Consider the following 26,331-nt stretch of genomic DNA (forward strand, 5'->3'; position numbering starts at 1 on the left):
CACACACACACACACACACACACACACACACACACACACACACACACACACACACACACACACACACACACACACACACACACACACACACACACACACACACACACACACACACACACACACACACACACACACAAAATATAGCCGACGTGCAAGTTTGGCGCCAAAGGCTTGGCCTGCGGGTGGGTGTGGGGGGGGGCACAATAACTCATTTGGGTGGGCATGGCCCGCGAATGCCCCCCCATGACGCCGACCCTGCTTACGGCATCGCAACGAGGCACAGCCCTCTGTCTTTGACGAGCCCTCTGACGTTGAGCGCTTCTCTGGTGCTTCAGCTGACGCAATCCTGGACGAGTTAGAGGCACGTAGGGGTGGTCAATAAGACTCCACCCAAGCCTCGGAACCTACCCAACCACCTAAGCCCCTCATCGTTCCCAAAAAAGTAAATAAAATGGTAAAAAAGTACTTTTTTACCATTTTATTTTTATTTACATGTTGTGATTCTTGTTTTAATGTTTCTTCATATGTTAATGTTTCTTTATATGTTAGAAACACTTGGTAAAAGAGTGGCAAAAATAGGTTAAATATGTGGTCAACTTGGGGGTCCTGGCACCAATTAGAATTATTACCATACGTTCTTCAGTTCGGCTATCGCGAATGGTAAAATTCGAATGGTTCGGCTATCGCGAAGTACTTTTTTACCATTTTATTTTTATTTACATGTTGTGATTCTTGTTTTAATGTTTCTTCATATGTTAATGTTTCTTTATATGTTAGAAACACTTGGTAAAAGAGTGGCAAAAATAGGTTAAATATGTGGTCAACTTGGGGGTCCTGGCACCAATTAGAATTATTACCATACGTTCTTCAGTTCGGCTATCGCGAATTCGGCTAACGCGCACCGATAGCGGCACCAATGAGGCACGATAGCCGAGGGTTGAGTGTATATATATATATAATATAACTAGCTTGGCTCGGCTCGCTACGCTCGCCTCACCAAGCTTCGTTACTGAGGAACGGGCATATTTTAGCTGAGGGAAAATGACTGTACCTGAGTTGCTGTGTTGTCATGATTTACACCAATCATAATACAAACAATTATTTTGCACAACTGTATTTGTTGTGTTTGTGATATTACATTTTTATGGGCAATTTAGGTTGAAGATTTAGGTTGAATGTTTTTTTTTCAAGAAAGAACCCCTCAGCACATACATAGGGGAGGGGTAGGTGCAGACTGGAAATTTGGGATGATTACACCTCACCACCACGTAATTCAAAACACCTCACCACCAAGTAATTTAAAACACCTCACCCTTACGTAATTTAAAACACCTCACCATCACGTAATTCAAAACACCTCACCACCATGTAATTCAAAACACCTCACCACCAAGCAATTCAAAACACCTCACAGCCATAAAACACGTAATAAAAACACCTCACCACCAAGTAATTTAAAACACCTCACCACCAAGTAATTCAAAACACCTCACCACCAAGTAATTCAAAACACCTCACAGCCATAAAACACGTAATAAAAACACCTCACCACCAAGTAATTTAAAACACCTCACCACCAAGTAATTTAAAACACCTCACCACCAAGTCATTCAAAACACCTCACCACCAAGTAATTCAAAACACCTCACCACCAAGTAATTCCAAACACCTCACCACCAGATAATTCAAAATACCTCACCACCACGTGATTCAAAACCACCACAACGTTATTAAAAGCACTTCACAACCACGGAAACAAAAGTTTGAGGGAGTCGTTAAGTGACAACACAGACACTGCCCAGATGTGTAGATATATAGATAAATGACTGGACCCGAGTTTCCGTTTTGTCATGGTTTAAACCAATCATAATTCTAACAGTTATGTTGCACAAATGTATTTGTAATATACGTGATATCACATTTTATAAACAATTGAAGTTGAAAAAAAAAAAATTCCCAAAAAAAAAAAATTGGAAAATTTTTCAAAAATAATACCCTTAGGACATACCGACGGGCATACCAGAAGTGCATACCAGAAGTTTGGTACGATTTCACAAAAGTTTGAGAAAGTAGTTCAGTGACAACACTGGACAACACAGGACAGACGCTGCACAGATATATATATAGATATAAAAATTAAAAAAACAAAAAATAAAAAAACCTTTAGAGGCCATTTTTCCCCGCTAAGCGGGGGTTGGCCTTTTTCGGGGACCGTGGTTGTTGTTGTTTTTTTTTGGTCCCCTTTTTGAAGCAATGTTTTACGGCCGGATGCCCTTCCTGCCGCCAACCCTTTTTGTCGCCTTTTACGACAAACAGGGAATTACCAGTGAACTGGTACTCAATTAGCCGACCTCGGAAGGATGACAGGCTGAGTCAACCCCCCTGGCGTTAATTCAGCGATCGACCGGGATTCGAACCCAGGATCCTAGGATCCTAAGCTGGCACCCTAGCCGCTAGCCCAACACCAGGATATATATATAGATATAAATAAAATTTTAAAAAAACACCTTTAGAGGCCATTTTTCCCCGCAAGCGGGGGTTGGCCTTTTTCGGGAACTGTGGTTGTTGTTGTTTTTCGGTCCCCTTTTTGAAGCAATGTTTTATGGCCGGATGCCCTTCCTGACGCCAACCCTTTTTGCCGCCTTTAACGACAAGCAGGGAATTACCAGTGAACTGGTACTCAATTAGCCGACCTCGGAAGGATGACAGGCTGAGTCAACCCCCCTGGCGTTAATTCAGCGATTGACCGGGATTCGAACCCAGGATCCTAGGATCCTAAGCCGGCACCCTAGCCGCTAGCCCAACACCAGGGACTACCTGGTCTACAACACCGGGGATATATATATAGATATATAAGTAATATATTCCTTTCAGTACTCCTGGAATTTTTGAGGCATATACGCTCTGGAATTCAAAATCAGATTTCCATGGATTACCCGAGACAGAATACATCTAATCAATATTTGAGCAAGTGTAGAGTTAATGTCCAACCGAAGGCATCAGTGTTTTGGATGTGGAGGTCAAGCATCTAAAACTGAGCAGGGTACAGGACTGCCAAAAACAACACAAACTGCTCCGGTAATAATCTTCAGGGATGGAATAGTCTGCCTGCCCAGCCTGGTCTCACCTACAGGTTGTGCAACACTCTCTTAAATTCTTCTGTCATGGCCTAGGAAGCCAGCAGGTCGCTAAAAGAACCAAAAGTAACAAGAGCGTGAATTGCTTTGCAATGGATGTCCCCGACCGATGTGATCATGGTCGCCCCAGCAAATACTATTGTAATAACAATGACAGCAATTAGATCCACAAACAATATAGACAAACACACAACAAGGTCCATACCTTCTTCAACAGCATGGTCGAGGCGAGATACTTCTGGCTGCAGCAGGTCAACTCGCCGGTCAAGTCGAGTCATTCGTTGGGCCAACCGGTCAGTCTCGCATGCTAGCGAAGCAAATAGGTCTTCCGCGTGATGCCCTGGTGAGCACACACGTTCAAATCGATCAAAATAGCATCGAACCAACAGCTCAAACAAGTTGGAAATGGGGGAATAATTTCAGTGAGATGAAGAAGGGTAAGATTAATACAGGAATACTGGTTTACCTGCATATTTGATCGACAAACGTGGTCAATATTTGTCCTGGGGTTTTGTTTTTGAAAATGGCTGAGTGATGCGTGTCAACAGATTAGTTGAGGGAATTCGTCCTTATTGTGTTGCTGACCAATACCCACAAACAGGTGATCCCACTTTAATATGCCTGCTGAAAATCAAGATGGCGGAAGTTACGTAACAAAGAGGATGGCGCAAAATCAAATTTCTGGTTCACAAAACATGAAGCCTGTTGAATTTTAGGAACGAATGGCCACACGACACGGCCTGCCACAGAAATACACACTGGACTGGGAAAAACGACAAATCATTGAAAATATATTGAAACATCATGGAGAATGAACAGTATCGTATTTGTGGAAGAAAGAGAAACTCGGTTATAAAAGTCGATTATTAACCACATTTGTTTCATAAAATAAATCGAGATGAAATACCAAGAGTTGTGGTGTGGCCATCTAAGAGACGCAGAGATTAATGGTGACACTTCGGTACAAGTATCGGAGAGATGGTACTGCTGTGCAACGCGGACACCTGGACATTGACCGAGACCTTTCAGCGGGAGATTGACGGCACACATTCACATTTGCTCGGAGCGGCCTTCAACATACACTGGTCAACGTGGATGACCAAATGAGGAGCTCTACCGGCGTGCCGAGCTCGAACCACCAAGCCAAGTGTTGCGAGTGCAGAGACTACGACTAGCCGGACACATTATCCGACCTGAGGTGTAATGTACAAAACCCGTCCGGCAGGTGTTTACCTGGCATTCCACAAAGTGGTCAAGGACGCACGAGGAATTATCTCGCCAGGTTCCGCTTTCAGATCTCGGTAGTGCAGTACCTGAGATCACTTTCCAGTAACAGGGTTATCCAATGTCTCTACTGTAATGTCTTACACAAACTTACCCTCTCCACAGGAGAGGGTCTTGCATTTGAGTCCGTTTGTCCGTCTGTTTATCCGCACAGAATAAATATGATTTTCTCTGCAACCGTTAGTCATATTGACAGGAAATTTTCACCATATCCTCCTGTAGAATTGTTTTCAACAAGTATGATGTCATAGGTCACGTGGTATGGGCACCATCTTGGAAAAACCGAAAAACTTCGCACCTCTATGTCTCTGAAAGCGTTGCACAGAAAAGATTGAGATATGGCTCATTGTAAAGAACTCTCCATGGGGAATAAAATATGTTAATGATGATGTCATAAGTGCCTCCATTATGACATCATAAGTGCCTCCATTATGACGTCATAATTTGACAAATACAAAACTTCATCCGATCAATATGAAATTTATTGAGCGTCATCTCGGGATAAATTGGTGCAGAAAATAAATAACGATGATGTCATGAGTCACATGGTTCAGCCGCCATATTTGTTTCAACACAAAAGCCTTAATAACAACTAAAACATGTCCGGGCAAGGGTCTGCAATCTACGATTGCTCTTTCTTGTTTCTACTTCTACCTTCTTACCATACCCATTGTTTGCGACGTGGTATATTATGCTCATTACAAGTGATCAAACGTCTTTTGAGTGTACCATAACAGTTGGATATTACCCGCAGTGTTTCTTCCCACATTAGCTCAACCTTCTCTACACCCTACCTGCATGTTTGATCGAGTTATCAAACCTGCCTCATATACAAGCACAGATGTGGTGCACCTCCCCCCCCAAACCCCCCCGGGCAAATGATGCCATCCACAGCCATGTTTACCATGCATAAAAATAACATCAAAATCTCGAGTAATATAAATTAAAATTAAACATTTGATAACCCACCCGGCAAACTAACGTTGGCCCAATGCTGGCAAAGTTTGGAATAGTCACAAGATGGTTTCTGACGTAGGTCAAACGATTCTTTGCCAAAGTCAGTCCAACATCAGCCACATAAAAGTGTTGGGCCAACAGACAAAATTACGTCGGCCCAATGTTAACGTAGCGTCAGTGTTACAGCTGGGAACCAGACTTAGTGGCGTAACAGTTGAAACATCAGCTCCGAGTCTGGGAGGTTGGTGGTTTGAACCCAACCCCAGTGGTCATACCAAAGACTTTAAAAATGGTACGTGCTGCTTCTTTGCTCAAAACCCAACATTTATTAAAGATAAAGTACAGATATTGCACAGGCTTGATGGGCCTAATGGCTTCCTCTTGCGATTAAACTTATATTTATTTATTTATTTACTATAGGTATTTGAAGAGTGATTTTATTGAACACGAATCAGTCCACAATCAATAATTTAACCCAATGTGCACCCAACAGCCATTGATGACATGTCCCCAAATATATTTCCCTTCATGTATTTTATCATCGGATCATATTCATCGACAACACCATCATGTTTTCCCATCCCAATAATAACTTTTTAAAAACCAAGGCCAAGCGACGTTACCCAACGAGCCAATCTGGCGGATTATTCCAGCCAGAGCACAGTTCATGATGCACTCCAGCTCGGCAGTGATTCCTTGTGGAACTGGTCGACGGCATGGGTAAACTGGCTCCACGAGCCGCAGGATCAGCGGCATTGCGGCTGAAATGGAGAATGAACAGACAGCAAAACATGAAGAATGATTACCACCGGCAAAGTGAAAACACGCTCGATAACCATCAGGTACTTCTCACGATATACAGAGAAATGAAAACTGGAGTTCACAGAACACCTTACCCCGTGCAGTTTTTTTTTTGTTTTTTTTGGGATACTGAATCGAGGCTCGTGAAAGAGCTAACATTTACTTCACAAACAAATCAACCAGACAAACAAAATACCCAAAAAGAGGGAGCGGAAGACAAGATGGGGAGAGAAGGGGAAGCACACAAACTTCAGAAAGTCTTCAGAAACAAGGACATTGGTATGTGGGGTCTGCAAGCGGCACATTTGATTGGTCGAGATGATGCAAAGTGTCATAATATTTTGTCCAAGTGTTTATGAACGGAAGAGTTGCTAAAAAAAAAAAGTGCTAAAAACGCGATTTGTGTCCTGTGTTCAAGCATATAATAAAATATATTATATGTTTGAACATATAATACTTGAACAAGCATATAAATATCATTTGTGTCCATTGAAATAAAATAAGGATTTTAAAAGTCGTTAAAAATAAATCAAGAAGTTCACCGCCGTTGCTGCAGCATCTTTTACACCACCTTATTTAACATGTTACTTGAGTTATTCGTGCTGCTGTTTGTGTCCTTTATGACGTCCCTAAAACCAATAAGCTTCCTGTTTGGAATGATTTTCAATTCTATTTGACTACCAGACAGGAAGAAAGAGTAAAACATTTTTTTAGCCCACTCCGCTATGGGCAAGCATGGTCGAGACAAATTCAGAGCCAAAAGTACTACTAAACTACAGGTTCGTTTTCCGATTAGTGTTCGAAATACAACATTCAATTGAAATTAAGTTCTTCCTCGATCATAAACTGACAATTGTAGATAGACAGACAGACAATGTGAACCAATTGCTCAAACCCGCTTTTCGCATTGCTCGTGCGTGGTAAAAATTGCGGTTATGGCTAATGGGTAATGGTCATCGGTGAACGTTCTAAGATTCCATGATGTCCTTCACGAAGAGTATGTGAGTTATCGTTGACACACTAAACAAACTACAAATTCCTTCAATGACGTACGTCTAGCCGACAATATAAGGTTCTCATGCTAAATCGACTCTTCATGTCCTAATTCAAATAATAGTACACCGCTATCTCGTAATACCCTTGTCCTGCATGTGGTATACATGTACAAGCTTGTTCATGACCATTAGATCATTTTAAAACCTAAATATGAGAGTGAACAAAGGTAAATTCCATATGGAAGGCAATCGTCGTTTTTATTCTTCTCATCTACATTTTCAGTGAGAATATGACGTCATATAACAGGAGGACATCATCCGCTTGCACATTGCTTTTCTATACAAGGGCAGGGCTCAAATAAGAATGAGGTGACGGAGGGATGACAAAAAAAGGCAACGAACTGACATTGGGGACCATTAGACACAATAATCAATGGTAACTCATAATGTATTTATTAAACTAATTTTGGGACCAATTTGATTATTCGATAAATATTATCTATTTAATAGTATTGTCCATGTTAATTAACTCCACCACTGAAGGTGGACGGAGGTTATGTTTTCACCCCTGTCTGTATGTCTATCTGTTTCTCTGTCCGTGAACAAGATTTGGAAGAAATTTGGTGGAGAGAGATTGCGTGCGTCACAAGTACGAAACGATTGGGTTTCCATGAAGATCCGGATCCAGATCAGATTATTATTTTATTTTTTAAGTGATTCTTCACCATGGAGTAGAGAGATGGGGGCCTAAAACGTTAATACATAGCATAATGTTTCAAACAGTTATGAACGATTTATGACAAATCTAGGTGGATGAGTTGGTTCGGTGCCAAGAACAAGCAGATTCGATTTTGGTTCAGGAACGGATCCAGATCTGGCCTATCAGTGGGATACAAAATGTAAACTGTTCATCCTGGCAGATGTATGCGCCCCACCGTGCGCCGCTCTAATTTTTGGGTGATATGCTGGGTAGGTCAATGGAAAGTGGCAATGAGATATCACGACTCCTTCACGTGGTGCACCGCACCACCTGAAGAGTGTCGGGCATGTGCTCCAGAGCATGCAACAAAATTGTACTGAAGCATGAGATCTGTATCTTAACACTTACCTCGGAGAGGGTAACAAGGTATGGTTGAATGGTTTTTCCAGGCTGGCAAATTTTTAAAAATATAGCCCTGTGGGGAATTGAGGGTTATTTCCACACGGTTTCTGAGATTTTCAAATAAATCACCTAAATTTGAGGCGAAAACCCCCTTTTAGGGCAAACCCCTCCTTTTAACCCCTTTAAATGGGTGGGTCTGGATGGAGAGCACAGCCCCATCAGACCTTACTGTCCTGATTCTTTGTACCAAATATGGTCCATGTCACTCAGGTAGATGTTTTAGTGAAAATGAGGGATTCTGGGAGGGGGGCCCATGGCCCCCTTTCTGGGGAAGATATGGCCATGAGCACAACCTAAGGTTAGGGCATTGTCCTGATGCATCGTGGTGAGTTTGGTCTCCAGCTGTCTGACGGTTTCTCAGATTTTTGAATGAAATACCAATATTTGCGGCACAACCCGCCCCCCCCCCCCCCCCCATGTACCCTCATTATAAGGGGCGCATCCGGAGAGGAAGTACAACCCCACGAGACCACCCTGTCCTGATCCATTGTGCCAAATTTGGTCCATATCGGTTAAAATAAGAGCAAGCCCCGCCCCTCATTTTAGTTGCCACACCCCCTTCCGCTTTGCTTATACCCCACTCATAAACGCCGCATTCCCCGCCCATTTCACGACAACGTTAACGCCCCCATCTTCATTCCACAGCTTCTTTTTCGACTTCCCCACGTTTATCCCAACCTTCCTGAATCTCGACCACTTCCTTCCTCTCTCCAATGCAGCACATATAAGAAATACATCATGAAAGTATAGCGGTTCCGTACTATAATATTTATTACTTGCAAAATCGAAGATTTTTCAAGTACATATATTGGTCGGTTGTGTTTGTGGTTCTGTCTGTCTGTCACCGGCCGACAGGTCACAATTTTCAACCGATCTTCACGAAACTTCACCAAATGGTAGATTTGGTCAAAAGCAAGAAGCCTATTGTTTTTGGGGTCAATAGGTCAAAAGGTCAACATAGGCCAAAGGTCACCAACTTTGCTAAATTTCTAAAATCCTCAATTTTCATCCGATTGACTTGAAATTTGAAGAGGACTTGCATATCTGGTCACTAAATTCAACCACCAAGTATTTTTGAGGTCAACATAGGCCAAAAGGTCAATAGGCCAAATTTCTCAAATCCTCAATTTTCATCCGATTGACTTGAAATTTGAAGAGGACTTGCATATCTGGTCAATGAATTGAACGACCAAGTATTTTTGAGGTCAACATAGGCCAAATAGTCAACATAGGCGAAATTTCTAAAATCCTCAATTTTCATCCAATTGACTTGAAATTTGAAGAGGACTTGCATATCTGGTCACTGAATTCAACCACAAATTATATTTTAGGTGAACATAGGCCAAAAGGTCAAAATAGGCCAAAAGGTCTACATAGGCCAAATTTCTAAAATCCTCAATTTTCATCCAATTGACTTGAAATTTGAAGAGGACTTGCATATCTGGTCACTGAATTCAACCACAAGTATATTTGAGGTCAACATAGGCCAAAAGGTCAACATTGGCCAAATTTCTAAAATCCTCAATTTTCATCCAATTGACTTGAAATTTGAAGAGGACTTGCATATCTGGTCACTGAATTCAACCACCAAGTATATTTGAGGTCAACATAGGCCAAAAGGTCAACATAGGCCAAATTTCTAAAATCACCAATTTTCATTTGATTGACTTGAACTTCTAAGAGGATTTATATATATGGTCACTGAATTCAACCACCATCTATTTTTGAGGTCAACATAGGGCAAAAGGTCAACATAGGCCAAATTTTTGATATCCTAAATTTTCATCCGATTGACTTGAAAACTGAACAGCATTTGCACATTGAGTCTCTAAATAGGGAAACTAACTATTTTTGAGGTCAAAGGTCAACTCAAGGTCAACCTTCCAAAATCATCATTTTTCATCTGAAAAATCGTCACTTTTCATCCTGTCGACCCGAGCTTTGATCAAGATTGTAAATTTTAATCTTCATGAAATGGACAATTTGCTGTATCAATGGAAAACTTTGGGGGGGGGGGGGCGGATTTTGCAAGTATCGTGCTCCGCATGACGTCTTCTTGTTTGGATATTGAGGTCATTTGTTCGTTTTCGGTCTTTAGGCGGTGTATAAGAACTATGATTAGAAAATAAAATTGGATAAGGTACATACACAGACGCAGTTTCACTTCCAAAATAATATAAATACCACATGCGTGAGGTAAGAGTTAAATAAATCGAACTCGACACTGTGGTAAACACACAGCATGCCGGTGGTGTATTGCGAGGCGCAGTGGTTGAACGCGAGAGGACTTGAGTGCAAGTCGTGGTGAGTTTGGTGGAACGGGTGTGGCCGTGATAGTCGAACCTGTGGAATTCCACTCATTCCTGCTTGCGGACAAGGCTCAGAAAGACGAGCGGACAAGGCTCAGAACGACGAGCGTCCAAGCAATACGACGGACGAAAAGATATCGATAGAAATAAGAAACATTTGACGAACCGCTCCATACCTGGCACTTGTCACTGTTTCCACTCTTTGGCGGACTCGCAACAGCGCCCCTTCTCTTCCGCTTTGACACTTCGAGTGGGCACGTTCGTACCGCCCTCTACCGGCCTCTCAAAAGGAATAGCAAGGGGCGGCATAAAAAGCCATTTGGCCCTTTCGTTTGCATACGTTCTTCCTTCCTGGAAAGAAAATATCATTCAAGAAAAACAACACTCTGCAGAAATATTTCAAGACTAATGACGTTGTAGGAAAGAGCCGTGTATGTACACAAAGTAACCCTTCCATATCGGAGGAAATAGGACAGACGGTGAAATTATTTGACCTCAACTCACACCCTAACTACGTCGCCATGGTCAGCATACACCGTACAAGTTAATATTACTGACGGTAAAGAAGTGTGCAAGCCACTAAGTGCTAGGTTAAAGCATATATATATATATATATATATATATATATATATATATATATATATATATATATGTATATGTATATGTATATATATGTATATATATATATATATATATATATATATATATATATATATATATATATATACATATATATACATATATATATATATACATATATATATATATATATATATATATATATATATATATATATATATATATATATATATATATACATACACACGAGTAGTGTATGAATGATCAAGCAATAACAAACCGTGCTTTGCACGTTGGTACATAATAAATAGAAGCTTTATGATTGTAGGCAAGCACCACTGACCTGCTGCTAGATATCAATTTAGCTTATTTATTTATGTTACGGACGTGTTTACCGTTTTTACATAAATGTTCATTGAGATTTTTATTTCACAGTTTACAGTTGTAGAAATTACAATTTTCAAATGCTAGATATCGATCAAGGTTTGTTTTTTTTCACGGATACGTTTATGGCTTTTACGTAAATTTCATGGAGGTTTTTATCTCACAGTTTACAGTTATATAAATTACAATATTTTCAAATGCTCGGTTTCGATTGAGGTTGTTTTTTTCATGGATGCGTTTGCAGTTTTTCCATAATTTTCATGGAGGATTTTATCTCACAGTTTGCAGTTATATAAATTACAATTTTCAAATGCTAGGTATAGATTGAGGTTGTTTTTTTCATGGATGCGTTTGCAGTTTTTCCACAATTTTCATGGAGGTTTTTATCTCACAGTTTACAGTTATATAAATTACAATTTTCAAATGCTCGGTATCGATTGAGGTTGTTTTTTTCATGGATGCGTTTGCAGTTTTTCCATAATTTTCATGGAGGATTTTATCTCACAGTTTACAGTTATATAAATTACAATTTTCAAATGCTAGGTATCGATTGAGGTTGTTTTTTTCATGGATGCGTTTGCAGTTTTTCCATAATTTTCATGGAGGATTTTATCTCACAGTTTGCAGTTATAGAAATTACTATTTTCAAATGCTAGGTATCGATTGAGGTTGTTTTTTTCATGGATGCGTTTGCAGTTTTTCCATAATTTTCATGGAGGATTTTATCTCACAGTTTACAGTTATATAAATTACAATTTTCAAATGCTAGGTATCGATTGAGGTTGTTTTTTTCATGGATGCGTTTGCAGTTTTTCCATAATTTTCATGGAGGATTTTATCTCACAGTTTACAGTTATATAAATTACAATTTTCAAATGCTACGTATCGATTGAGGTTGTTTTTTTCATGGATGCGTTTGCAGTTTTTCCATAATTTTCATGGACGTTTTTATCTCACAGTTTACAGTTATAGAAATTACAATTTTCAAATGCTAGGTATCGATTGAGGTTTTTTTTTTCGTGGATGCGTTTGCAGTTTTTCCATAATTTTCATGGAGGTTTTTATCTCACAGTTTGCAGTTATAGAAATTACAATTTTCAAATGCTCGGTATCGATTGAGGTTTTTTTTTCATGGATGCGTTTGCAGTTTTTCCATAATTTTCATGGAGGATTTTATCTCACAGTTTACAGTTTATAGAAATTACAATTTTCAAATGCAAGATATCAATAGAGTTTTTTTTATGGAAGCTTTTATGGTTTTTTAACGTAAATTTTCATGGAGGTTTTTATCTCACAGTTTACAATTATAGAAATTACAATTTTCAAATGCTGGGTATCGATTGAGGGGTTTTTTTTATGGACGCCTTTATGGTTTTTTGAACGTAGATTTTCATGGAGGTTTTTATCTCACAGTTTACAATTATAGAAATTACAATTTTCAAATGTTAGATATCGATTGAGGTTTTTTTTTGTTTTTTTTTACAGACGCCTTTACAGTTTTATTAACGTACATTTTCATTTACGGACACTTTTTCTTTTTTTCATTTACAGACGTTATTATATGTTTATTTCACATTTTACAGTTATATAAATTGTAATTTTAAAATACTAGATATCAATTGAGGTTTTTTTTTTAAACCCTTTACGGTTTTTTAAACGTAAATTTTCAAGGAGGTTTTGATCTCACAGTTTACAGTTATAGAAATTACAATTTTCAAATGTTAGATATCGATTGAGGTTTTTTTTGTTTTTTTACAGATGCCTTTACGGTTTTATCAATTTTCAAATGCAAGTTATCGATTGATGTTTTTTTAATACGTAAATTTTAAAACTGCCTTTACGGTTTTTGTAATGTAACTTTTCATTCACCGACTCTTTGTCTTTTTTTTCTTTTACGGATGTTATTGTCATGTTTATTTCACAGTTTACAGTTATAGAAATTACAATTTTCAAATGCTAGATATCGATTGAAGTTTTTGTTTTTTACAGACACCTTTCCTTTTTTTTTACATAAATTTTCATTCGCAGACGCTTTGTCTTTTTTTTCATTTACGGAAGTTATTGTCATGTTTATTTCATCATTTACAGTTATAGAAATTGCAATTTTCCAATGCTAGATCTCGATTGAGGTTTCTTTTTTTTACAGATGCGTTTACAGTTTTCTACGTGAATTTTCAATATGTCTGATGCTTTCCGATGGTTCTGTGATTCTTCCCGGTGTGCCGGTTTCGATATCCGTCGGCACGCCAAATTTCAGGTCTCTGCAACACCCGGAAGGTACAATAGAAATGTTTGTATTATGATTGGTGTAAATCATAACAACACATCAACTCACGAAATTCTGTTACCACAGTGAACCAGTGATGGGATTTTAACCAAACTTGGTATAAGTATATATTATGATGCAAAGATGAACTGATTAGATTTCGGCATCAAAGGTCAAAGGTCAGATCAAGGTCATGTCAGGTAAAAACAGCTGAAGGGGATTTAAATGAAACTTTAAAAATCTCTTAAACGTTTATATAAATTCTGTTTGCTCAATATATGTTCTACCATTGCAGTTTATCAACCAAAGTACCATTTGTTTTCTACCACTCGTTCACCCACATGATGCTCGAATAGATGTTCCACTTGGTTGCTAGGAGACTGCATTAAGACGACATGGGAAGCCTCCCGAAGTTGTCGTTTACAAGTACGTGCCGTACATCTATTAAACAGCAGACTAATGTGAGAAGTTTATTCCAGGAAATCAAGTTTTAAAAAGCTTGTGCCAATTGTCAAAATGAGGTGGACCTATTACCAGCCACCCTATATCCATCGCCTAGCCATCCATTTATCTGTCTCTTGGGTGTTGTGCTACTGCCTTCCTCCATGTACCATCCACAAAAAATAAATGAGCCAAGTTTACCAACATAAAAGGGGTGATGGTTTCACATCTGATGCAGGTTCACATTGGGTATTCTGTGCCCAGGCTTGCCTTAATGGGCCCTCAGGTGCATACGTCGCTATAGTTACCTTGGCACAATAACCACGGGACACATTGCTCTTCTGAGGGTCGCGTGGCTATATTTCAGGAACAAAACCAGGGGATATGTTTGTTTATAACTTAAGGGTCTGCTAGGCCGAGACGCCGCCAAATCTCTTTTAAAAGTTGTCACAATCTGGGAGGTAAACGTCCATCCTCACTCCAGATTCTCTGTCTCTTTGTACCTACTTCTGCACACATCTCCACCTGTCCGAGTGAGGTATGTTCGACGAACATTGTGCTTTTATGAAATATCTAATAATCTTGGCTCAATTTGCGAAGAGATCCTTTTGATGTATTATATAAGGGCGTGATGTGTTGCTGGTACAAACCCATAAGAAAAACAGTACTATATATAATACCTATGTACTGGGGTATAACCATAATATCTACTGGAGAAAATCGTGCTTACTGCTTACTAGGGAAAATCTCACAGTAAAGTAAAGGATATATAATTATATATATATGTATATATATATATATATATATATATATATATATATATATATATATATATATATATATATATATATATATATATATATATACAGTATATATATATGCTGTAATCGTTTTTAGCTCACCTGGAATGTAGTTCCGGGAGCTTATGCGATGGCGCGTCGTCCGTCCATCAGTCCGTAAACACTTGCAACGTCTTCTCCAAAACCGCTGAAGGGATTGTGACCAAACTTGGCTCAAATTATATTTGTTATGTTGTGACTAAAGTTTGTTCACAGCATTTAAAAAAAATCAAAGCCGAAGGGGGTTAACCGGGGGTCAAAGTGGATCCAGGTTTGACCCCCCAAAATAGGAATTTGCTTTTTTCCTCTGAAACTACACGCATTATTTTGATAAAACTTGACCCCAACCTTCCCCGAAAATAGGCTTTTGTTGTTGTTGTTGTTGTTTTGTTTGTTTTTTGTTTAAGACTCAATCTGGGTTTGTAAGGGTCGACTGGAAATCTCACATTTAAGAACAACTGAAGTCTTATGCTCAGGCTTATGTTAGTATGATTGTACATGCTGCTCTGTCTCCTAGCAACTATTGAAATTGGTTTAAAATACCATGGTACTGTTTGAAATACCTTTAGTCTATGTAATATACTGCTTTATTCTACCAGGTGAGCACCTGGAGGTATTGCCCTTATTTTTAGTTCACCTGGAACGAAATTCAGGGGAGCTTATGCAATGGCACATCATCCATCCATCCGTCCATCTGTGTCAGCCATCAGTCCGTCAGTCCATCAGTCAGCCGGCAGTCCGTCAGTCAGCCATCAGTCCGTCAGTCAGCCGTCAGTCAGTCATTCAGCAGTCAGTCATTCAGTCCGTCAGTCAGCCGTCAGTCCATCAGTCCGTTAGTCAGCCGTCAGTCCATCAGTCCATCAGTCAGCCATCAGTCCATCAGTCAGCCGTCAGTCTGTCAGTCCATCAGTCCGTCAGTCTGTCAGTCAGCCATCAGTCCGTCAGTCAGCCATCAGTCCGTCAGTCAGCCGTCAGTCCATCAGTCCATCAGTCAGCCATCAGTCCCTCGGTCAGCCGTCAGTCCGTCAGTCAGCCGTCAGTCCGTCAGTCAGCCATCAGTCCATCAGTCAGCCGTCAGTCCGTTAGTCAGCCATCAGTCCGTCAGTCCATCAGTCAGCCGTCAGTCCATCAGTCAGGCATCCAGCTGATAGTCCGTCAGTCAGCCATCAGTCCATCAGTCCATCAGTCAGCCATCAGCCCCTCAGTCAGCCGTCAGTCCGTCAGTCAGCCGTCAGTCAGCCATCAGCTGTCAGTCCATCAGTCCGTCAGTCAGCCATCAGTCCATCAGTCAGCCTGTCAGTCCATCAGTCAGTCATCCAGCTGTCAGTCCGTCAGTCAGCCATCAGTCCATCAGTCAGCCATCAGCCCGTCAGTCAGCCGTCAGTCCGTCAGGCAGCTGTCAGTCCGTCAGTCTGTCCATCCATCAGTCCATCAGTCTGCCAGTCAGCCATCAGTCCATCAGTCAGCCATCAGTCCGTCAGTCAGCCATCAGCTCCTCAGTCAGCCATCAGTCCATCAGTCAGCTGTCAGTCCGTCAGTCAGTCATCCAGCCGTCAGTCCGTCAGCAGTCCATCAGTCCATCAGTCCGTCAGTCAGCCATCAGCCCGTCAGTCAGCCGTCAGTCAGCTGTCAGTCCGTCAGTCAGCCATCAGCTGTCAGTCCATCATTCCGTCAATCAGCCATCAGTCCATCAGTCCGTCAGTCAGCCATTAGTCCATCAGTCAGCCATCAGTCCATCAGTCAGCCGTCAGTCCATCAGTCAGTCGCCCAGCCGTCAGTCCATCAGTCAGCCGTCAGTCCGTCAGTCAGCCATCAGTCAGCCGTCAGTCAGCCGTCAGTCAGCTGTCAGTCCGTCAGTCAGCCATCAGCTGTCAGTCCATCAGTCCGTCAGTCAGCCATCAGTCCATCAGTCCGTCAGTCAGCCATCAGTCCATCAGTCAGCCATCAGTCCGTCAGTCAGCCGTCAGTCCGTCAGTCCGTCAGTCAGCCATCAGTCAGCCATCAATCCGTCAGTCCATCAGTCAGCCGTCAGTCCGTCAGTCAGCCGTCAGTCAGTCAGCCGTCAGTCAGTCAGCCAGCAGTCCATCAGTCCATCAGTCAGCCGTCAGTCAGCCGTCAGTCCATCAGTCCGTCAGACAGACGTCAGTCCGTCAGTCAGTCAGTCAGTCAGCCGTCAGTCAGTCAGCCATCAGTCCATCAGTCAGTCAGTCCGTCCGTCAATCTGTCCATCAGTCAATGAGTCAGTCAGTCCGTCTGTCAGTCCATCCGTAAACACTTCCAACATCTTCTCCGAAACCGCTGATGGGATTGTGACCAAATTTGGCACAAATTATATTCGTTGTGTTCTGATTAAAGTTTGTTCACGGCATTACAAAAACAATCGGGGTCTAAGGGGGTTTACCAGGGTTCAAAGTGGATCCAGGTTTGACCCCCAAATAGGAATTTGCTTTCTTTTCTGAAACTGCACATACAATTTCGATGAAACTTCACAACCTTCAACCCCCATGATGTACCAAAGTTTGTTCACGGTATTAAAAAAAAATCGAGTCCTGAGGGAGTCTAATGGGGGGTTGCCCCCAAAATAGGAATTTGCTTTCTTCTCAGAAGCTACACAAGCAATTCCGATGAAACTTGACCACAACCCTCATCACCTGTGATGTACTAAAGTTTGTTCACGGCATTAAAAAAAAATCGAGTCCTGAAGGGTGTACTGCGGGGTTGCCCCCTAAAATAGGTATTTTTTTTGTTTGTTTGTTTGAAGTCTTATGAATATGTTAGTATGATTTTACATGCTGCTCTGTCTTCCAGCAACCATTGAAATTGGTTTAAAATACCTTTAGTCAGTGTCGTATACTGTATATTCTACCAGGTGAGCACCATTGGTCCTATTTTATTATCGTTACATTTGGTGATAAATATATACTCCATAGTCCATCGTATACCATATTCAATGCAAATATCTACAATAACAAGCATTCGGAGTATTGCGCTGCAATACATGTCCCCTACCGGCAGTCTGTCGTCTGGAAAACTGTTGGGGAAGCACGACAAAATAAGTTGTTGATAAAGAACCTTTCGAGTCACTAAATATGAGTAATTTATTATATTTTCCGGTTCACGATCAATGATCGAGTGTATATATATGTTGCTCGGCTTGGCTCTGCCCTCCGGAAAGCGTGCGCTGTGTCGCGCTTTTGACGTTCGCAAGACGAGGCTGAGGGCGCGCGGTGCGGCTTGAGGAGAACTCTAGAATAAACAAGAGATATCCATTTTTTTCCATTTTTTTTTCGTTTAATTAACGGTATCTGCCAAACCACGTGCCCTATCGCAAATTCCAAAAGGACATTTTAGTAGATTGACATCCTGAACAGATCTGTGAAGTTTCCCCTCGATTGGATCAAAAATGAGGGAGCGGCTCGGTTTTAAAAGTTAATGCTTAAAAACGTCATAACTCTGAAACCTTGTGACGCATGACGTCATGCTCGCTGACTTTTTTGTTCGTCATGGGTATGCGATTTTGCCTGCAAAGTTTGGCCTCGATCTGTTCAGCCGTTGCAGAGAAAAAGGGGTTTTCGTGTTTTCACGAAAAACAATATGGCGGCCGAACCACGTGACCTGTGACGTCACAATTACCATTAAAATATTCTATAGATGGAGTCCCTCCTACGGTGAAAATTTGATCTCAATCGGTCCTATTATTGCAGAGAAATTGGTTTTTAAAGGAAATTAAAACTTAAAATGGCACTGAGTTAAGGATCATCAGAATTATCAGAATTCCCAAAGTTCAAAGTGCCATAACTTTGTCAAAAATGATCGAAACGTCGTGGAGTTCGAACTTGATCTGTAACTTATCATGAGGAAACCATGTGCCAAGTTTGAAATCATTAGCGTTAAGCGTTTAGAAAAAAGGTCCGGAAAACTGTTCTTTGCGTGATGGACTGACAGACTGACAGACTGACAGACTGACGGACTGACGGACTGAAGGACGGCGTGCAAACCTAGAGTCCCCTTCGGTGTACACCGGTAGGGGACTAATAACATATAGTATGTGCCATGGCCCACGGTGTCCTTCGCGAAGAGTAGGCGAGCAATTCACAGCACCATGAAATTCCTCCTCTGACTGCTACTGGGAAGGCAATGGCAAACCTCCCAGTATAACCGTTGCCAAGAAACAGCTTCTGCAGCACCAGTGAGCCAAGGGTCATGGATGTTAAAGTGCGTGAACGTGAATCATGAAGAATCTTGAACATCTATCGAATGGAGAACAGGGACGTCAAGAGGGATTCAATGTGCTTATTCATTAATTACTAGGACAGGAGCTGACTTTGCATAAGATTTGAATCTGCAATCCCAAGCTTCATGAGCTACAAGTGCTCATATTATATATTTCATTGAGCATTGTTATACAGGCCAATCTGAAATTACTGTTCCATATTTCTTTAGTACTTGCTGTATCGGTTTCTAATGCGGGAATCTATCAAAGTACTTTTTCTTGTGGGGTGTTATACATATCTGTGATACTTATTAGTCCCCTACCGGTGTACACCGGAGGGGACGATAGGTTTGCAGGCCGTCCCTCCGTCTGTCCGTCCGTCAGTCCGTCAGTCCGTCAGTCCGTCAGTCCGTCACGCAAAGAACAGTTTTCCGGACTTTTTTTCTAAACGCTTAAAGCTAATGATTTCAAACTTGGCACCTCGTTTCCTCATGATATGTTACAGATCAAGTTCGAACTTCACGACGTTTCCATCATTTTTGACAAAGTTATGGCACTTTGAACTTTGGGAATTCTGATAATTCTGATGTTCCTTAACTCAGTGCCATTTTAAGTTTTAATTTCCTTTAAAAACCATTTTCTCTGCAATAATAGGACCGATTGAGATCAAATTTTCACCATAGGAGGGACTCGGTCTGTAGAATATTTTAATGGTAATTATGACGTCACAGGTCACGTGGTTCGGGCACCATATTGTTTTTCTAAAACCCCTTTTTCTCTGCAACGGCTGAACAGATCGAGGCCAAACTTTGCAGGCAGAATCGCATACCCATGACGAACAAATAAGTCAGCGAGCATGACGTCATGCATCACATGGTTTCAGAGTTATGACGTTTTTAAGCATGAACCTTTAAAACCGAGTCCCCCTCCCTCATTTTTGATCCAATCGAGGGGAAACGTCACAGATCTGTTCCGCATGTCAGTCTACTAAAATGTCCTTTTGGAATTTGCGATAGCTCACGTGGTTTGGCAGATATCGTTAATTAAACGAAAATATTTTAAAAATGGATATCTCTTGAATCGCTTTATTGATCGACGTGAAACTTCATACTGCAGTAGAAGTCATGAAGAGTAACAAGTGTGCAAAATTTAAAGATGATTGGATGTACGGTCTGGAAGCTAGAAGTTGTTATTGTGTGAAGAAGAAGAGGTGTCAGGTGTGCGGATTTAATTATTTATCACATGTACAGACTGAAAGCGTCGTTGGACACGACCTGTCGCGGTCATTTTAACCTCAAATAAAATTCTAATTTAAGATTTGTCAATACCTGAGGTATATTAACAAACAAATAAAACAGATTTGGTCAAATTCTGACTTTTTAAACTCGATCGCATTTGACAGAGTTGTGACCAGCTGAGGAAGAAGAAACCTCGCATTGGCTTCTCCAATGTGCCATAACAAAAAAGGATATCTCTTGAATCGCTAGTACGTCAGACCGTGAGCTGGTAATAATTTATATAATTCACACAGTGCAATATGTGCAGGCCGCTCCACGGAGCGACCTTGCGGGCTTATCAATGAGGCGAGGCATGACACACATGTGTCTCAGCATACCTCAGATCAAGTTTGAAAACCAGCATCAACCGTGCATAAATTTGCATATTCGATCATTTTTGACAAAGTTATGGTACTTTGAACTTTGGTAGGGGACATGTATTGCAGCGCAATACTCAGAATGCTTGTTATATCTGTCTTCATAATGGGGCCTGGCAGACTATGTGACATCATACTAAAATACGCCATTTGTGTCTGCCTGTCTGATGATTTTTTGACGCCAATACATTCTGTCGTTACTTATCCAATCTCAACCAAACTTGACAGGATGACGAAGGGTTACACAATGAAGGTTGTAGTGCATTCATTTGCCCCACACCCCCCCTCCCCCCTCCCCAAGGGGGCTTTCTCCTCCCCTAGAGAGTTTGCCCACCATTGCCGTCAATGGGGTTGCACATTGAGGTGTATATAAATGTTAAATTAGCTTTATCGTGGCGTTTGTCCAAAGAAGATTTATCATGCCGTTTTTCCAAAGACGCTTTTAATAACAAAATTAATGATAATCGCATATTGTTAATGTTATTACAAAACAATATTAATACTAATAATGTCCCACTTCCCCCAAAACATTTTTCCTGCAGTGATACCGTGTATAAATAGCTTATAGTTACTAGTACCCGACTGCAAAGCCGCAATGAGCTGGCGAAGCCAAAGCCTCTTGCCACGATTTTACCCATCACTATGGCATCAGTACAGTAGGTTAGGTAGTTGGTAGTATGTTGGTGTAGTAGGTACCGTACCTTGTTCAAAATGACACCATTTGCATTCTGGATGAGATTAAAATTTATAAAATTTACTTCTTGATTAATTCGGTGAATTCCGTCTCAACTTCGCATATTTCCGGCCGTGAAAAACTATCCCCTATGGCCACGAGATTTCTAAAAAATAATTCTTCGTCAATTTTAGAATATTTGACGCCGTTTTCAGCCTCCGAAACGCGGTAATTTTGAAATATTTTTTCAAATAGTCGAATCTCATTAGTTCCGGTGTTTGGTGACGATTTTCGTTGAAAATAACCAGGGCCCGTGCGGGCCCGGGGAACGAGGTTGGTCTTAAAGTATTTTAATTAACAAATTAGAGGTGCATAAGATTGTGAATCAAAAAAAGACGGGTGAAACAAACTCCTATTGAACTTTTTCGCAATTTCTTATGCATACTTCCGCATCCGGAAGATGGCGGCCTCCATGGAGCAATTTGGTTTTTGAAATATTTTTTCAAATGCTCGAATCTCATTGGTTCCGGTGTTTGGTGACGATTTTCGTTGAAGATAACCAGGGACCATGTGGGCCCGGGGAACGAGGTTGGTCTTAAAGTATTTTAATTACAACTTAGAGGTGCATAAGATTGTGAATCAAAAAAAGACGGGTGAAACAAACTCCTATTGAACTTTTTCGCAATTTTTTATGCATACTTCCGCATCCGCAAGATGGCGGCCTCCATAGGGCGTTTTGGTGCGTCAAAGCTTCGAAATTCTCAAGGGATCCAGCAAAATCTGGCTTTTCAACATAATACGTACGCGTTCATTCACAACACCGGCTTCGCCGGCTACTAGTACCCGACTGCAAAGCCGCAATGAGCCGGCGAAGCCAAAGCCTCTTGCCACTATTTTACCCATCACTATGGCACCAGTAGGTTAGGTAGTTGGTAGTAGGTAGGTGTAGTAGGTACCGTACCTAGTTCAAAATGACACCATTTGCATTCTGGATGAGATTAAAATTTATAAAATTTCCTTCTTGATTAATTCGGTGAATTCCGTCTCGACTTCGGATATTTCCGGCCGTGAAAAACTATTCCCTACGGCCGCGAGATTTCTAAAAAAGAATTCTTCGTCAATTTTAGAATATTTGACGCCATTTTCAGCATCCGAAATGTGGTAAAAAGCTTTTTTGAAATATTTTTTCAAATGCTCGAATCTCATTGGTTCCGGTAATTGGTGACGATTTTCGTTGAAGATAACCAGGGCCCGTGTGTGCCCGGGGAACGAGGTTGGTCTTAAAGTATTTTAATTACAAATTGGAGGTGCATAAGATTGTGAATCAAACAAAGACGGGTGAAACAAACTCCTGTTGAACGTTTTCGCAATTTTTTTATGCATACTTCCGCATCCGGAAGATGGCGGCCTCCATTGAGTGATTTGGTTTTTGAAATATTTTTTCAAATGCACGAAATCTCATTGGTTCCGGTGTTTGGTGACGATTTTCGTTGAAGATAACCAGGCCCGTGCGGGCTGAGGTTGGTCTTAAAGTATTTTAATTACAAATTAGAGGTGCATAAGATTGTGAATCAAAAAAAGACAAACTCCTATTGGAAACTATTGAACTTTTGAAAAAAGAGGAAACAAACTCCTATTGAACTTTTTTCAATTTGTTATGCATACTTCCGCATCCGCAAGATGGCGGCCTCCATTGAGCGATTTTGTGCGTCAAAGCTTCGAAATTCTCAAGGGATCCAGCAAAATCTGGCTTTTCAACATAATACGTATGCGTTCATTCACAACACCGGCTTCGCCGGCTATAATGGCATTTCCGTGGGAGCAACGGCTTCTACAGGAAGTAAAAAATATTATAAACCACAAACACATATGCTTAGCTTTTTAAACATTCGCTAATGCTCTTTATAACACTAAATGAAGAAATTTGGAGGAATCTCGACATCTATGAAGTAAGGTTTACTTACAGAACTGAGCGAAGATCTACTGTACTCTATATAACCCACAAATGTTGGGTTAATAACATGGCCCTTTCTGCCGCTGCTATGGCATTTTTCGTAGCGAACTTTTGAAACTCGCTCCTGCTGTTTCATATGAAACAGAAAGGGAGGAAGCCCGGGGTGTGCTCCTTTACCAAGCAGCTAGCTAGCGCTTGCCAAGCCAGCCGTTCATTCAGGGTTTTGAATGGAGTGCTTGCTCAAATGCTTAAACCACTTGGTGATCTCTTCACAAGAAACTTGGTAAATGAACACACCCAATGTTCTTCAGACCCGACCATAGATCGACTGTAATCTATATACCCCAAAGAGGAATGACCCTTCCTGCCCCTCCCGGAGTCTGCGGGTGTACTAGTATATTAAGTTTACCATTTTAACCCCAGATAGATGCACCCTCCCCTGGGTATACCCATTATGTATGGATGGGTATCCCCAGGGATACACCTTTCTCGGGTTAAAAACCAGAAATTGCACAACTTGCAGCAATATGCAGGGTGGCCTGAAAGTCGCTTTACCCCCTGCCAAATTGCCCCTCTCCCTCCTTCCCTTCCCCTCCGCCATCCCCCGCTGTGTTGTGCAGCATCACTGACTCACTGACACGGAAGTCAATAGGAAGCTAGCGGTTCAACAAAACCTGTATATTAAGAGTTTAAGAACGAACGCTTTACTGGGGAGGAGTAAAACGAATTTCAGGCCACATTGTACAGTAAGTCTCCAGTGGACCCTAGTTTTGTTAGTGATGTGAGCTCATCATCTAAGGATTTGGACTTCGTGTCGATAAACACAGATTGGATACCTCATAGGACATAGACTTGACTTACCAGGACCTGTGAGATCCGCACTGCTGATTTTAATCTTTGCAAATTGTTATTATTTCCTTTTTTCCCCCTCCAGCAATGCCTGGTACTGCCCGCCATGACCACGACATGGTGAACGATGCTCGGCGCCGCCTGGCCACGTGCTCAGAGCCGCTCGAGCGCATTCGGCTCCACTGCCTCACACGTGGATCCGCTGGGATCAAGGGGTTGGGCAGGTTGATCGAGACGCTGTTTGGGAACTTTCCTCAACCGATCCCCTTACCGGCACACACCTCATAACATGTTACAACATACTATCACTCTCGGCCTATCGTGCCTTCAGTAAGTATTCACACCCTTTGACTTTTCACATTTTGTTGTTACAACTCGAATTTAAAATGGATTGAATTTAGAATTTTTTTTGTCACTGATCTACACACAATACCGCATAATGTCAAAGTGGATTGTTTTGTTTTTTTAGAATTTTATTACAAATTAAGGAAAAATGAAAAGCTGAAATGTCTCGAGTCCACGGACGCATTCAACCCCTTTGCTATGACACTCCAAATTGAGCTCAGGTGCATCCAAATTCCTTTGATCATCCTAGAGATGTCTCTAAAGCTTGATCGGAGTTCACCTGTGGCCAATTACATTGATTGGACATTGGATAATTATAAGGTCCCCCAGTTGCAGTGCATGTCACAGCAGAAAGTCTTCCATGAAGTCCAAAGAACTGTCCGTAGAACCCTGAGATAGAATTGTGAGGAGGCATAGATCTGGGGAAGGGTATAAAACAATTTCTAGAGTTTTAAAGTTCCCAAGGGCACAGTGAGCTCCATCATTAGGAAATAGAAAGAATATGGAACTACCCAGACACTTCCTGGAGCAGGCCGTTCGACCAAACTGAGCAACCGGGCAAGAAGGACCTTTGTCAGGGAGGTGACCAAGAACCCAATGACCACTCTGACAGAACTACAGAGTTCCTTGGCTGAGATGGGAGAACCTGCTGGAAGGACAACAGTCTCTCCAGCACTTCACAAATCTTGGCTTCATGGGAGAGTGGCCAGACGGAAGCCACTCCTGAGAAAAAGGCACATGATAGCATACCTGGAGTTTGCAAAAAGGAACGTGAAGGATCCTGAGAGCACGGGGCAAAATATTCTGTGGGCTGATGAGACGAAAATCGAACTCTTTGGCCTGAATGCAAAGCACGAAGTCTGGCAGAAAAAGAACACAGCTCACCTACCGTGAAGCATGGTGGTGGCAGCATCATGCTATGGAGATGCTTTTCAGTGGCAGGAACTGGGAGACATGTCAGGATATAGGGAACAATGAATGGAGCAAAATCCAGGCAAATCCTTGAGAAGAACCTTCTTCAGATTGCAAAAGACCTTCGACTGCAGTGAAAGATTTATGTTCACACAGGACAATGACCCCAAGCATACAGCCAAAGCAACACTTGAATGGCTTCAAAACAAGAACATGAAAGTCCTCCAGTGACCGAACCAAAGTCCAGACTTGAATCCCATTGAGAATCTGTGGAAAGACTTGAAGATTCTGTTCACCGACGCTCCCCATCCAACTTGACAGAGCTTGAGCAAATCTGCCAAGAGGAATGGGAGAAACTCCCCCTTGGGTATGTCTGTATCAGTGCAAAGCTGAAACAGACATACCAAAGAAGACCCGAACCTGTAATTGCTGTCAAAGGTGATTCTAAAAAATTCCACTTTGACATTATGTGGTATTTTGTATAGATCGGTGACAAAAAAAAAAATCTCACTTCAATCCATTTGTAATTCAGGCTGTAACAACCAAATGTGAAAAAGTCAAGGGGTGTCAATACTTT

The 26,331-nt window shown here is 41.3% G+C and overlaps 2 protein-coding genes across 5 annotated transcripts in view; one reads left to right on the forward strand and one right to left on the reverse strand.

Moving 5' to 3' along the window:
* LOC137427740 (actin-binding protein WASF2) overlaps positions 1-10,994 on the reverse strand; it is a 61,674-nt gene extending 50,680 nt beyond the window's left edge. For all 3 annotated transcript variants that reach the window (XM_068117443.2, XM_068117442.2, XM_068117444.2), the window contains exons 1-3: positions 10,822-10,994; positions 6,002-6,139; positions 3,343-3,477 (exon numbers count right to left, since the gene is read on the reverse strand). In XM_068117443.2, the coding sequence (XP_067973544.1) occupies positions 3,343-3,477; positions 6,002-6,134 (268 nt within the window). In that variant the 5' untranslated portion in view covers positions 6,135-6,139; positions 10,822-10,994. The remainder of the gene's footprint in view (positions 1-3,342; positions 3,478-6,001; positions 6,140-10,821) is intronic.
* Positions 10,995-24,584: 13,590 nt separating this feature from the next.
* The window catches only part of CAPSL (calcyphosine like), a 10,891-nt gene continuing 9,144 nt past the window's right edge, over positions 24,585-26,331 (forward strand). Inside the window, exon 1 of one of the 2 annotated variants that reach the window (XM_068117445.2) lies at positions 24,585-24,721. In XM_068117445.2, the coding sequence (XP_067973546.1) occupies positions 24,585-24,721 (137 nt within the window). The remainder of the gene's footprint in view (positions 24,722-26,331) is intronic. The other variant, XM_068117446.2, reaches the window with a different exon arrangement.

The sequence above is a fragment of the Myxine glutinosa genome, chromosome 5, assembly GCF_964187855.1.
Source record: "Myxine glutinosa chromosome 5, kmMyxGlut1.1, whole genome shotgun sequence".
Classification (NCBI taxonomy): Eukaryota; Metazoa; Chordata; class Myxini; order Myxiniformes; family Myxinidae; genus Myxine; species Myxine glutinosa.